The 15,639-nt window shown below is 41.1% G+C and overlaps 1 protein-coding gene across 1 annotated transcript; it reads left to right on the top strand.

Moving 5' to 3' along the window:
- The first annotated feature begins 5,615 nt into the window (after nt 1-5,615).
- ctsc (cathepsin C) lies at nt 5,616-14,735 on the top strand. The gene is made up of 8 exons (XM_073483334.1): nt 5,616-5,938; nt 8,064-8,209; nt 8,984-9,138; nt 10,091-10,246; nt 10,658-10,776; nt 12,348-12,479; nt 12,939-13,171; nt 13,538-14,735. Exons 1-8 carry the CDS (start codon nt 5,779-5,781, stop codon nt 13,802-13,804), a joined length of 1,368 nt encoding a protein of 455 aa, XP_073339435.1. The 5' UTR covers nt 5,616-5,778; the 3' UTR covers nt 13,805-14,735.
- The last annotated feature ends 904 nt before the right edge of the window (nt 14,736-15,639 follow it).

The following is a 15,639-nucleotide window of genomic DNA, read 5'->3' as shown; positions in this document are numbered from 1 at the left end:
GAATTATTCCTTCAACCACAATCAGTGATTTGCAACATGATCAAACACAAACAACGTCAACAAAGATTATAGTATTACCATCCATAAAGGCCTCCGCTGGCATGATTTAAGTGGATAAAAACCTGATTGTGCCTGTGATATTAAAAGAAACATGAAGACAGAGAGATCTCTTCTCCATTACACCTCCATATACTTGGTTGTAAACTGAGCTGTGTTTGGTCCTATGAGAGAATCAGTGAGTGTGCATTTGACTTCTTACATTTGCAAATTAGTAACTGCTTATAGTGAGACTATGACTTTTTGCACGGCATTAAAAAAGAAAAGGCAAGAACTTAGCCAGGTCATACCGTGAGTAATCTTCATGCAGCGTCCTACAACATACATTCACTGCAATCAGTGCTGAGTGTTTGTTCTCATGTAAATGGTATGCTGGCTCTATATATATAACGTCTGTGTGGGCAAGGGGTGTCATGGCAGCATGTGGTTAACAGTGAGTGTCAGGTTGTGCGTGCCTGTGTGTGGACGTATATATTTGCTGCGTGTATATACATAGTACTTATGTGTGGGCATGGACGTATGAGGAAGGTGAAAACATTCATTCCACGTCACACACTTCTTTTGTGTGTAGGTGTATGCGTATGGCTGAGGTAACTGACCGTGAAGCCACTCCAGAGGACTTAATTTAAATGTGAAGGATGCAGCGTTAACACCACAAGGCCCGAGTGGCCAACCCCACTCTGTGATGGAGTGGCTCCACCCACACCGCCAACGACTTAATGAAATGCCGCTCTTATTGCATCCTTTGTGAGTAACAAAACAGAGAAAAGGCAGAGAAGGCATTGATGTTAGTGCAGCTGAGAGATGTTGTTAGACACCATGTGAACAGTTTTATCAGTTCACTTCAAAGAGGTTTTTATTGGCTTTATTAAACCCTCTCAGCTCAAACCATCATACAGCACCCATCAAGAAGGACCTAAAACTGATTAACACACTGAGTGAAAAGTGTTTTCTGGGTGACACTTACGCGACATGAGGTGCCGAATGGCTTTGAAACAGCAGTATATAAATGAAGGCAATTTAGTCACAGATGTTCATCACGTATTTAACAGCTCTGAACATGACTCAGCCAGTCTGAACTGAGGAGCGGAGCAAACGGTTTCATTAATTACTTTTATTATTACAGTTATATTAAATTCAGTAATTCATTCAGAGTTTAAATTTGCATAAATGTAGCGCTACAAAATACAGGAATGATCAGGCTCGAATAGAGCCATGTGTAGGGAATGAGGAACTGTGCAGGGAATACAAAGAAGGATGGAGGCATGCTTAGTATTCTCACACACATACTGTACACCTGTATACACACACACACACTCATACACGAGTACCTGCATGCAGGCTGAGCTGAACGATTAGTCTAGTAAGTGGTTCCATCTTCTCAAATGTGAGGATCTGCTACTTTTCTCAGCGTTGTATCGCTGTAAATATATCATTTTTGTGTTTTTATACTTTTGGACATAACAAAACGTTAAAAGATGTCACGTCTGGTTCTGGGAAATTGTGATGGACTTTTTTTAGAATTATTTTTATGACATTTTAGAAACCAAATGTATAATCGATTATTCAAGAAAATAATTGCCACGTATACAGGTTGGCACACCGGACATTACGGACGTTACAATAAAACGCTGTGAAAATGTGCTCTTTGATGCCCCTATGGTATGGTTGAACATGATAAAGTGCCCTCTAGAGTGCTGTTCCTGCGGCAAAAAGTTATAAGTGCCCTCTAGGTTGCCCTTCTAGTGGAGGAAGCATGAGACCGACTGCTCACAGCTGAGGCCCTTTTTATTTTTTTCACCCCTTCCCCTCAAACATCCCAAATCCGCCACTGGGTTCGGAGACCGGATCTGTTTCGCATAATATCTGTTAGCATGTTTATGGAGCAGACCCCATTTTTTTGTGTGTGTGTTGGGGAAACATACACAAGAAATTGAAAGTACCGAAGTATGGAAAGCAACAGAAAGGGGACAGCCGACTGAGCAGAGGAGAGGAACCGAAAAGGCATGAAGGAAGAAGAGAAAGTGTGATGGAGAGAGAGAGAGGAAACCATGGAGGGGACAAATCTGTGGGTGCCAATATAGCAGAACTGAAAGTCACTTGAGTTTTAATTTCCTGCCAGTGGAAGCGAGAACAATATCAAGATTGAAACGCGAGTTTCAATGAGTCACTCTTAGAGGGAGCTCAGTGGGCTCAGGCTGTTAACATTCATAACATCACCCCTCCGTCTCTGTCGCTCTCTCTCTGCTCCCTGCTCCTCTATTTTGCTTTATTGCATAGGCACATATACACACATACACTCGTGCTCATATACACACACTGTCACATAAATGCAGTAACGTACACATCTGCCCACACTGATGTGCACACACTTCCACACAAACACTTTGTAATGGCACTAATGAGACTGCGTGACTAATACCTCTTCAGTCCCTTCTTCAGATGAGTGCTTATTATGGTCTGTCAAGGAGATGAGTCAGTCTATGCCATAGTTACTATGGTGATCAAAGCCTCCAGCACTTCCCTTAAGTGCCCACTGGCTAAAATAAGCTCTTTAACCCCTTTAACTACAGACCTATCAGGCTACAGTGATGCACACACACACAAATACACAAGCAAACAGGCACGTTGACACTCTGACCTCCCTCTGGAGACAAAGAGAATTCCCCCACAGGGATTATTAGATTACCACAACATTATCAACAAGATTACAAAGTGGCACATAAGAACTAATCATTAGACTCAAAGGAAGGAAAAGAGATCAAAAAGATCTTATTGTCATGTTTACGTTAACTAATAGTGAAGGTCATTTTTGGGGCTTAATACACCGAAAGGCACCTCAACCTCAGATCACCTCTGGGAGCCTCTCTGTGTGTAGGGCAATCTGCTGCAGCTCTAATCACTGCCAGCTCCTGATGTGATGTCATTTAGTCTTTCTGGCTCATCACACAAGGCATCAGAGACCATGCTGATGTCTCAGCTGTGTTACATGACCAAATTACTGAGGCAGTTCTTTTGAACCAAACAGCGATTCGAGTGCATGTGCAGACAAAAAATTGGGATGCGCGGTTATGAAGTAATATGAATGGTTGAAATAAAAATTGTTGAAATTTAATTTCTTTACAACCTGTTTGATCATCATACAGTTGTGTTTTGTTATGAATCATTTGTAAATTGCTGTTGAGCAGACTTGAGGCATCCCCAAACCTCAGCAATGAAACTATCAGCGTGGCAACAGCGCTAGTGCATAAATTGAGACACCTAAACTGAATGCGGTCGTAATTAATTCTCTTATTTACACCTGGTTCTGCTAGGACAAAATATGTGCTGTGAAAACGAACCTACAGTATATGACTGAAACTACAAATATACAACCTGCATTCTCAGGGGTTAAGAATCAAAAATCAACTTTGGAGGGGACAACAGGAAACTTTGTTTTCCTGAGGGGAACACCAAACAAATAATATTTTTACCAGGATGAGGAGGTCATGTCCCCCCTGTTACTTACAGCATGTATGTTTATAGTGATAAATATTAAAAAATACATACCAGTATTACAATAAATACATAAATAGGCTAAATATCCCTACATTATTTGTATTGTATTATTTTTTTCTACATTCTGTTTTTTTGATAGGACTTTTCAACTAAACATATAATTAAAGCTAACAAAATTTGCTGCAATAAATTGTCAATGAATCTCAGTTTTCAGTCTGTCACAACCTGGCTCAAAGGCTGTGCCAAAGTAGGGAGACAAACACGAGCTGGCTACTAGCAAGCGGTATTTATTGGTCCCACAAGCATAAATCAACCAAGGAAAACGTGTAAAGATCAGTAGCAATAATGAAAGCATGTATGGGTGTGTGACAATGTATGTACAGATCAAAAGAAACATGGAAAACGTGCTGCCATCAGGCCTGCCGGTGAGCAGGGATCAGTCCCCCAGAGAGGGCATCCGCAGAATAAGGAAGGTCTTTATAGGCAGAGCACACTGGCCCAGGTGTTACTCATGCAGCTGACGACCCTCCATTCAGCACCTGCAAAACACAACCCAAAAGAAACAGGGACACCTAGTGCCTGGGTGGAGGGATCGTCACACCCCCCCCCCCCCCTTAAAAAAAAAATGGGGTTCCCATCTGGAAGCCCAGACAGACACCATGACAACTAACATTACAATAATCGACCAATATTTTTTTTACCAGTAATACAAGATTATACTTTATTATTCAGAAATTGCTCTGTTCAACCAAACATACAATTTACTTTTTACCAATTTCTTCCTTTGGTCTCATAACCCTTTTACATACTGCAACCCATACTCATGACTTCTGCAGTGACCCTCCCCCATATCAGCCTGCCAATCTCCACCCTGCAACCCGGTACCCCTGGAGTGCCTGGAGAAGCAACCTTAAGAGTAGCAGTGGAAAAAGGAAGGGGAGACCAGGAAGATCACAAACAGTAAATATCTCAAGAACAAGGTGCTCTTGACAAAGCATCAGCCACAATATTTTCTGAGCCCTTAATGTGGCGGATATCCAAACAGTGCGCTTGCAAAAACAAAAACCATTGCATCAGTCTGCGGTTCGGACAGCACAAAGAATGAAGAAAAGTTATCGGGTTATGATCTGTATAGACCACCAGAGGAGCGCTGGGCTCGACATAAACTTCAAAATGTTGCAACGCCCTCACGAGGGCAAGAGTCTCTTTCTCTATGACAGAATAATTTAACTGGTATAAGTTAAATTTCCGAGAGAAAAAACACACAGGACGTTCATCAAGATTAAAGGTGCACTATGTAGTTTTAGTTTTCACGACTGAATAAACTGAATAAGCAGACTGGACAACACTTAAAGGACAACACAGTTTCATACTGTTTTACTTTGTTTATATTTGGCAGACCCTGACACCTTTCTGGCTTCAAACAGTGTTCTGGACCTTATTTTCCTCTGAGATCAGCTTGTTTACTCACTTGTGGAAAAAAATAATAATCAGAGTTTGTATTATCACCTCATTAATACTGTAGATATTAAACTTCTGAGTTTGAATTTCTTCTCCAAAACTGCACAATGCTCCTTTAAGACAGGTTACAAAAGCAGCAACTTCCCTTAATTCTCATTTTGCTTCAGCTGCACTCTGCACTTCTCTCAAGTCTACTGCGCATGCCCGCAGCTGGCGGGTCACATGACAAGGAAACCGAAACCAAACAGCCAACAACAAACAAAGGACAGTCGAGGGAGAGATAAACACTCGTCTGCGGTTCCTTGTTAGCTGAAAACAAGGTCGACAGAACGGAAGTGGAAGAGTGTTAAAGTCGCAATTAGCTACGCACAGCAAGTATATGTGTAATTCAATTAACACACGTAAGTCAGAATTGTAGGAATACTCTTTAATTAGGTCTGATATATGAACATATGCTTATGTCGGACGCTTTAACTGCCGAGAGCGTTAGCTAGCCGGCTATCCTTATGCGCATGTGCTGTTGGGCTTCAGTGACCTATCTTGACCGTTGAAGTTGACATGCAGCTCTTTGTAGAAAAGTTTCAGCTTGCATAAATAGCAGACAGAGGACAGGGGGAAGTAGCGAAGTCACTGATGAGACAGGTGCTCCAGAGACACACAGGGTCAAACTTTTAGGCTTTTCTAAGAAGACGCGGATCTGGCTGCGTAGTTCTTAAGGTGCATTTGCGTGTTTGTGGGCAGGTAAGCTAGCTGTGTGTGAAGATGAGGCTGAGCGGTGTGCTGGTGTGTGTGTTCCTGCTTTGGGTTGAAGGGTCCCTGGGTGACACACCCGCCAACTGCACCTATGAGGACCTGCTAGGGACATGGGTCTTCCAGGTGTCCAAAGGAGGACACGACAAGACCGTCAACTGCTCCGCCCAAGGTAAAGAAACCCCCCCAAATGTTACAAACTACCCCCACATCATGAGACTGTTCAGTTTTAATTTAATTAATTTAATAAGTTTATTTGTATCAGGGACAATGTACAAAATAACATAAGTCTCGAGATGAGAGAAGATGCTTTGTACCAGATTTAGCTTACTAGCTACTTTCCATCCGTAGTCCCTGGGCAGGTGAGTAAGAACAAAAATAGAAAGGACAAAAATTGTCAACTTGCATAACAGACCAAACATCCATACAGATATGCGTATATACGCCCGCTCACACATCACTAACACTCATTACTAACAGGTGTAAAACATATTTCATATCAGAATGAAATAGAAACATACAGTTATTAAAATACTTCATTCTTTGACAAAGTTAAAAATAATTTAGGTTTAAGATTAATGCTGACATGACTGGTTACTTAGGATCCATTTTTTGATGTCCCGGGAAAAAACGTTGAAGTCTGTACAGAGTTTCAGATTAGTTGGGAGATTGTTCCACGATTTAACAGATTTGAAAGAAAAAGCAGATTGGGCAAAGGCAGAGCTACGCTTAGGCATGTTACAATCTCCACTTGAGACAGATCTTGAAGCTCTGATGGAGAGTGCAGAACGGAGTTTAACAAAGATTTTCAATGGGGGAGGAGCACGATATGGATTATTTTGTACACTAAACGGACATCAGAATACATCATTAAGTTATCGAAGCTAAGCATTTTATATTTCTTAAGTATTTCACAGTGATGGTACTGTCGTGATTTTCTGTCTAAGATTTTCAGGGCTTGCTTGTGGAGTGACCTGATGGGATTCAAGACAGATTTACTTGCCTGAGACCAAGAGGACATACAATAATTATAATGAGACAAAATCATGGCATTGAAATAAGTTTTAGAGGCTTCAACAGTTAATGAATTCCTGATGTCTCTAAAGTTTGATAAGTTATATTTTAGTGTATGGCTCATTTTTTTGATATGGCTTTTGAATGTGAGAGTGGGATCTAATATCACACCCAGGTATTTGAACTCATTAACATTTTTTATTATTTCTCCATTGACATAAATATTTGGAAAAACCGTATTTCGTTGCTTGTTTGAGAAATACATGGTTACTGTTTTATTAGTATTTAGGGTGAGACGGGAATACTGAAGCCACTGTGTAACTTTTTCCATTGCCATTGACAACTTAGCAGCCACTTCTTCAGGATCTTTCCCAGTAGTGTACAAAACCGTATCATTCGCATACATCATGGTCCCTACTCCATCACACACAGATGGAAGGTCATTAATGTATGCGCTAAACGGCAGCGGTCCTAAGATGGAACCCTGTGGTACCCCCAACACACAGGCTTTTAAAGACGATGTTTTATCATTAATCCGCACACACTGAGAGCGGCCGAGTAGATAGGACTGGATCCAATTTAATACATTAACTGAAAGTTTAAATGATGACAGCTTTGAGAGAAGCACTGAATGATCAACTGTATCAAATGCCTTTCGTAGATCTAGAAATAAGGCACCCACCACCCCTCCTTTATCAAGGCTGCTTTTAATGACTTCTAGGAAGTAGCAACATGCAGTTTCGGTAGAATGGTTTGCTCTAAACCCAAACTGCATAGTTATGCACAGTTATGATGACACCAGCCGGTTTCATAATTAGGAAATCATGTGACATGTTTGGGCCTGTAGTTTGTGGGTTTCCAGTTCAGATGGAGACTAGGAGCAGGTGATTCACTAATGACTTCCTCTTTGTGTGGCCTTATTCTGATTTGAATGAAAAGCTACATGCGTTGAAAACATCTTAAATCTTTTAATTTCATACTCTCGTTGCTGACACAGTGCTGCGTCATGTGTTGTGTTTGTGCTGTTCACCACGTGTCTTAATTACGACCAGCTGAGGGGCTACACATGAAAAGCTTTAAGCCACCTTAAATGTTAACCCCCCCAATTTGTTTTGAGTATGAATTCGACAGGATGCCAATTTTTACTTATTGCACCTTTTTAACTGTAAGGCTGTGGGAATTTGCATTTTCACAACGCTTCATCTGTTTAATTGACAGACAAATCAATAATAGAAATAATCATTAGCTGCACGCTAATCTCATGTTATGGTGTTCCTCCTCAGCTACAGTTGAGAGCACTGTGACTGTGACCCTGGAGAAACTGTCTGTAGCCACAGACGAGCTGGGGAACACCGGCTTCTTCACCATCATCTACAACCAGGGCTTTGAAGTGGTCATTAATGGATACAAATGGTTCGGCTTCTTCAAGGTAAAAAGACAGAATTAATTTATGTGAGTGTTCTTTTCATTTTGCAAAAAACCTGTCAATTCTGCGCTAGTCAGGTTTTCACTGCAGTCTGCTAAAAATGCATGGTTCAGACTACTTTATCACATTCTTGTAATATAACTGAGCTTGTGTTGTACACTGTTAATCTTCCTTGACTTAGTCCAGAGCACAAACTTTGTCTTCACTCGAAGCAATGAGAACTTCATTGGAAATGATGTGGCAAGAAAGTTGCACTGTGGCTCCTTGACATTAAACGTTTAGTTTCACCATCACTCAGTTTCCTCTCCCTTCATCTGACAAGGCAGTATCTGGAAAATATGCATATCTTGTGTACACCAAGGCTGGGCTGAAATCTGATGGAAATCTGCTCTATTTAAAGCAGCTACATTCAAAGTTTATCTTTAAGTCATGTGCTTTTTCTTCACACTCACACTCACATGATACTGAGTCGGAGGAAGTGTCATAGTCCCTCTGTCTGCAAACCCAAGTTATGATCCATCCACGTCTAGTTGAACTTCCTCATTGTCTGGACTTGTTTTAGGTTAATGTGGTGGTATGAGCAGAATGGGTGATTTTAAAATAATATAAAAAATGTTGTCAATGTTTCCTTCTTAAACGTATAACTTAATGGTTGGCTGAATAATGGACTAACAATAGTTGGATGTTAATTTAAGTTTATACATTTGTATAAAATTACATGACTGAGTAGTATACTGAATGACAAGCCCTAAACTGCATCTCTCACTACACTTGCAGTACAGTCAGGAAGGCATGAAGGTGACCAGCTACTGTGACCAGACCCTGCCAGGCTGGGTCCATGATGTCCTGGGACACAACTGGGCCTGTTTTGTGGGGAAGAGAGTGAATCCAGTGCCACCCCGAACAGATTTCAAACCACTCTTCAACAGCAGGTACGTAAATAATGATATGTTTGTACATCCCAGTGGATAAATGGAGAAACACAAGCTAACAAACAAGACTTCTGTGGACTCTGTTTGTAGTCAGATTCTGAACACAGGCAGTGTTGATGATCCTCGCTTTCAGTGTACTATTGACCTCCCTGCTTTAATCTACTTGTTTCTTCTCTAAAGTGAACTGAGTTACTCACTCTCGGTAAGCCTTGGAAATTGGCCTGGAATCTGAATGTGAAAGCTTAAACGATGCTGAACAGGTTGATACAAAAATACCTGACTGAGGAATGAATATTTGGGTCAACTTCCTGACTCAGTTTCTGGCAACACGAAGCTGCTTCCTGGACTCTTTTGTTCCAGTTGGACTTTTGCCAGTGTATTTAACTGTCAAGTTACAAGTCTTCAGTAGATACGTGTCTATTTGTAATTTGAACCATAAAAGTATATTTAAACAAAATGCTACTAAAAAAGAGACCTTTCATCACACAACTTACAAGCGGTAGGGGAGTGCATGGCAAGAGTGGTATTTCTCTTGAAGTTTGCCAACTCAGAACGGGCGTCTTCACACTTCAGATTGTCATGTCTGATTTTCCTCACTTACAAGAAGCTCACAATTGCTGCTGAAATGTTTATACTTAATCTGTCGCCCACTATTAAATGTGAAACCTTGCACCCTTGGTAATGATTTACACTTTCGTTTAAAATAAGTTGATTTTGAAACGGTAACATTAGAGTTGCTGGTCTTCTCCTGGCTGAACTTTTACTGACTGCAGTAGGATCTGTCCTGCACATGATGCTGTTGTGGATGGTGTGGTCACTGTGAAAATGACTTGTATTGTGTTGGGAGTTGTTCTACTCTCCCGTCTTCCATTTCTGGGGCAGATGAGCCCTTGAAGGAAAAAAAAAACAAAAAACACACACGCACAAAATAACATCACATATCACCCTCCAGGCTGCTCCAGAAGCCGTACAAACACAACATGGACTTCATCGACTCCATCAACTCGGTCCAGAGAGCCTGGAAGGCTGTGGCCTACAAAGAGCATGAGATGTACACTTTGCAGGAGCTGATCTACAGAGCAGGGGGGCCCGCCTCCCGTATCCCCAGGTGAGTATTTACTTGCATGTCCCATACTTTACTGTGTCAGGTGTCATGGAGGGGTGGAAAAAAAATTCATGCAACTGAGAGATTTCTGCTCCTAAATCAAAATTACTATCATTACTTAATTTTTCGTTTCCTTGAAACCTGTGGAGCTCTGTCCTGTTCATTAGGTTTGGAGGTGTATGAAACAACTTTTATACACAATACCGGTACTACATCAACACCTAAACTGATGACTCTTAATGGCATAATGGTTGCTCTTCTTCCACACAAGGATTTCATTGTTTTTCAGTATGAAAAGTTTAATATTGCCCTTTGTGTTACTTTTAATTGAATGTAAGTGCGACAAGATTTTGCACAAAATGTCTGACGGATGATGCCCTTGATTCAAATGTGATTGTTTTTCTTTTACTTTAGGCGTGTTCGCCCCATGCCTGTGACAGCTGAGGTCGCCAAGATGGCAGCAGCTTTACCTGAGCGCTGGGATTGGAGAAACATTGACGGAGTTAACTTCCTCAGCCCTGTGCGAAACCAAGGTGACAATCAGTCGTTGTTCTGCAGAAACCTTTTTGATTATAGACTGTTCAAATGCAAAGTTAGTGAGTTAGTTGTGTTATTCTCTTCATGTCTGTGACACATTCTACACGTACAGACATTGTGTTGTAAAGTGCTTTGAGCGGTCAGTAGACTGGAAACGCACTATAGAAATGCAATTCCATTTACCATTTAGTGTAATGCTGGTATGATGCCGACATGACTGTCTACAGGTCATTTTCAGGTCTATTTTTGCTTGGAAACGCGCATGTGTCACGTCAAAAATAGGTGAGACTCTGAATCTCTCGCTGCAGCCTCTCTTGACACGCGCGTAAGAAGTGCGACTCACGCCACCAGTGTGGCTGCTCTAACCTGTGAACATGGAAGCTGAAGGAAAAAAGTAACACGTTATGCCACACACATGTGCACCTCACGTAGCCAGTGTGGCCAGCCTGTAAGAGCAGACAGCAGCTCACCACTACTTTGCCCACCTCTTGGCAGGCCTGAGTCTGCTCTCTGCTCTCCTCCTGTGTTTCTGCACAGCCTAGTGTGTGAGTGGAGAGATTATGCGTGCTGAGTATTTTGAGTGTGTGAGAGGGCCTCTGTAGGGCTGGGTTTAAGGATCTGTAAGGGGGCTGGAGTGGCTCAATAGAAGCCCTCTAAGCCACTGTGCAGTGCTGTGAAGCTTATGTTGCTTCAGTTTTACTAGTCAGGTGGATGCTTGCAGGGTCCATTTCAGTTCACAAAAATTGGTAGGATTGAGGAGAAATTGCTCTGGCTAGTCTTGCAAAGGAACATTGCTGTTTCTTTGCATAACGTGCAGCTGAACGTGAAGGGAAGATGCAGGTGTAACTGGCATTGTAACAACTTAAAGCTTCATCTTAAGTCCTGTGAGAGATTCCTGTGGGTCAGACATGACAGACATTAACTGATTCCATCATTATAAAAAAATCAGGACAGCAAACTTTCCCACTAGCATAGGTCTTCAAATTGAATGACTGGTTGTTGCGCCTTATTAGTATTAAGAGACTCAAGGTCTTATACCCAAATAAAACTGTTCTCAGTGTCATCCAGACTTGAGTCATTACTGCAATTAAACCACCCGACAGATCCCTGCAGCCTCGACTCTCTGACCTAATTTGTTTCTGCAGAGCATTTTATTAAGAAGCTGGAGTCTCATACTATGGAGGGCAACCAGTGGCTTTAATCAGTGTATCTGTCTCCGTGCTTTGCTCCATTATTATGCATTACAACTAATGCGGATGACTATACTGAGTCAGGAACATTACAGAAACGTCTGTACTGGCTGGTGTAATGAATGTCTGTCTTAGTTTATTAGGATTTAATGTCAGGGGTGTTGTATCAGGTTGTGCAGGTGTACCTTCTGGGGTCATTATTGGTGGTCTTGCTGCATCATGTTAAAAATAAAGTTTTTGAAGATTGTAGCAGCATGTACAGTATTTGCCAAATCAATATTCACCAAGCTTCACAAAGTTAGGATTTATTCCGGTGCTGTTGTGTTGCACAGAAGTGTTATTTAACTCGCGTGTCAATCTCTAATGCTCTGTTTTAGCATCTTGCGGCAGCTGCTACTCCTTTGCCACCATGGGAATGCTGGAGGCTCGTGTTCGAATCCTCACCAACAACAGCGAGACTCCCATCCTCAGCCCGCAACAAGTGGTCTCCTGTTCTGAATATTCTCAAGGTAAACGCACACATCTAAAAACCGTCTTGTTTTCTAACCATATTAGTTCATTTTACGTTAAAATAGCTGGTGCATATTATTGCTGATATTAATCAGGTAGGAGTTTAGAAATGCACATGATGTACTTGGTAGAATATTCATACTGTGAGACACAATAATCATGGATGAGTGTTTCACTGCTGTATGTGGGAAAACTCCAGGCTGCCTTCCTCTCTAATCAGAACAAGTGGCGCTTAAGTGTTTTTCGTAAAGTTGAACCTAACTGCCTTTAGAAAGTGCAGCGTTTACTGTCCTGATTAACATTTTCACTAAGCCTCATTCATATTCTTTCTTGGACCACATAAGATATTTCACCCTTTGTTAAAGTCATGACAACCTCCCCAAAAATATTTCTTGGTAATCATAGCTTGTAGACCTGTTTGAACAAACCAGATTTAACATTCATGTCTCCCTTTTAAGGTTGTGATGGTGGGTTCCCTTACCTGATTGGGAAGTATGCGCAGGATTTCGGCCTGGTGGACGAGTCCTGCTTTCCATACATTGGAAAGGATTCTCCGTGTGGCGTTCCTCAAAACTGCAGACGCGTTTACACAGCAGAGTACAACTACGTCGGTGGGTTTTATGGCGGCTGCAGTGAGATGGCCATGATGTTGGAACTGGTCAAGAATGGACCCATGGGAGTGGCCTTTGAGGTACAACAGCTAGTCCTATACGTACAGTATGTGTTCACTTGGCAACTGGAGTTTTTGATCCGTCAGTGTGGTTTAGAGTTTACGTTGAGTTTAACCTGTGTTGTCATAAATTGGTGTTCAATCCTTCCATTATTTTTGGCAAAACTCAAACAAACTTGGCCAGGTAACCCCAGACCTAAGCTAAGCTAGCAAACCGATAACCAACAAAACACTAACACGCCATTAATTTGAATCACATAGTCGTATAGTTAACCTTTCTTTCCTTTTACGAAAGCTTCTCTGTACTTCCTGTACAACTCAGCAGCCCTTTCTCCTTCATGTGTATAACTTATATAAAAATAAGGTAAATTTTCCCTCTTTCCACAGGTCTACCCTGACTTCATGCACTACAAGGAGGGCATCTACCACCACACAGGCCTGGCAGAGACCTATAATCCCTTCGAGGAGACCAACCACGCTGTGCTCTTGGTGGGGTACGGCCGCTGCCACATGACCGGGCAGAAGTACTGGATTGTGAAGAACAGCTGGGGCACCACCTGGGGTGAGGACGGCTTCTTCCGAATCCGCCGGGGAAGTGACGAGTGTTCCATCGAGAGCATCGCAGTCGCAGCCAACCCCATCCCCAAACTGTAGAGGCTGTGAGCGCAGGATTGATAGGACGAATGGCTGTCTTGATGATGAGTGCAACTTAGATTTATTTCACAAAGTAGCTTAGCTGTTTTCAATCCAAAATCTGCCATTCTTCACATGAGTAGCATCTGTCTTCTTACATTTACATTTAGGGCATTTAGCAGACGCTTTTGACCAAAGTGACTAAGTACGTTTGTCACAAGAAAGAAACCATACATAACATATCAACATATCACCGTCGATAAAATAAGAATCCATAATCCTCCATAATCACACACATAACATGAAGCTGAATATTTAGATTCTCAAGGAAAGACCTGGCTTATGGGAGTAACTTGTGACACCCAGCTGAGTGTTTTGTTTGGTTTTTTTTTTTTTTTTTTTTTTTTTTGTTATCACCAAACACTGTAAATGTAGTAAAATGAGGCAAATATCATCCTCCATTAATTAAAAGCATAAAGGGAAAAGAAAACGTCTGTTGGCCTCACATGTTGTTTCATGTTTGTAATGTGTCCAGATTTCAACAATTAGCTGCCTGTAATGAATTTATTGAAGCTGTAACTGCCGACACAAACTTTGGATCAAAATGGATTGGTACACACTGTGACAAATCATCGTTAGTAACTTCTAATTGTAACATTTAAAGGGAACTGAGGAGTCAGTGTTCGCTCAATCAAGTCCCCTTGATTCTTTGTCTCAGGGAGAACAGTGTTATCTTCTGTCCTCGCATCAAATCTAAACCACGACTGCCATGTTTCCCTGTGGAGCAGTATTAAAGGGATTTTTAAAAGCAATTCATAAAGGGATCTAAGTGATTGTTCCTTGTGCCTTTTGTATTCTGCCTCCCATTCAGTGTAAGCAACTGTTTCCATTGTTTTGTGAGATTTGCACTGTTATATTTGATTTGGACAGAATAAAAGCGGTTCAAAATTGCTGTGAGTTTCCTTTTTTTTTGTAAGAAGAAAAACCATTTTAAATCAATCTTCATGGGCTTTTTATCTTTTAGCTGGAACTGATCAGCAGTTTTCTCTCAAACAGAGATTGTCACAACAAAATGCCTGACAAGAGGATGACTGTACAAGGCGGTGAGGGAATGATGTCCAAAATGGTTCATTTACTCAACTTTAAGTGGGTAAATCTTGGTGTATATTACACTTTTGACTTAAAGTAACAAAGTTAATTTACTCTAGTACTGTTAAGTGCAGTTGTGAGGTACTTGTACTTTGTCCATGTAATGCCACTTTGTTTCCAGTTTCAGCAGAAGAATATTGAACTTCTAATTTGACCACATTTATTAAATTAATTTGCAGGTTCAGATTTTGCAAACAAAAATCATGATCTTATAAAATATATAATACATCAAATTGTTATAAATTAAGCTACCCAACAGTGTATAAAATAGTTCAAATGGCTTCACCTCGACCAGCCACTAATACTTAAAACTTTTAATGTATCGGTAACAAAATCCAATAATTAAATCATAATGACAGGCTTAATGTGTACTTTTACTTTTTATACTTTAATGCATTTTGGTGTCAATAGCTTACTTTTATGCAGTGGTAGTAAATGACTGAGTGAATCTACCCAAGTACTTCACGGCACAAATCTGAGCAGTGGTGCACCCTGAAATTTTTCATCTGGCTGGCCTGATGGGTCCACTGAAAAACTTGGGATGGCTACCAGAAGCAGGGTCGGTGGGTGGCTTGGAGGTGGTGCAGTGGTGGATGGTCACAGTTATGCATTTTTCTTATTTTCATTGACATAAACTATTATGAAAAATATCTATTATTGATTCACTGTAAATAACTAGCACCTAATAAGGGGTTGTTAAACAATGA

This window comes from Pagrus major, chromosome 2, assembly GCF_040436345.1.
Source record: "Pagrus major chromosome 2, Pma_NU_1.0".
Lineage (NCBI taxonomy): Eukaryota > Metazoa > Chordata > Actinopteri > Spariformes > Sparidae > Pagrus > Pagrus major.
This window is presented reverse-complemented; position numbering and strand designations above follow the sequence as displayed.

Coding starts and splice junctions, on each gene's coding strand:
- ctsc (XM_073483334.1), top strand. CDS start 5,779: ATGAGGCTGAGCGGTGTGCTGGTGTGTGTGTTCCTGCTTTGGGTTGAA. Junction 9,139..10,090: donor AAACCACTCTTCAACAGCAG/GTACGTAAATAA, acceptor ATCACCCTCCAG/GCTGCTCCAGAAGCCGTACA. Junction 10,777..12,347: donor CAGCCCTGTGCGAAACCAAG/GTGACAATCAGT, acceptor GCTCTGTTTTAG/CATCTTGCGGCAGCTGCTAC.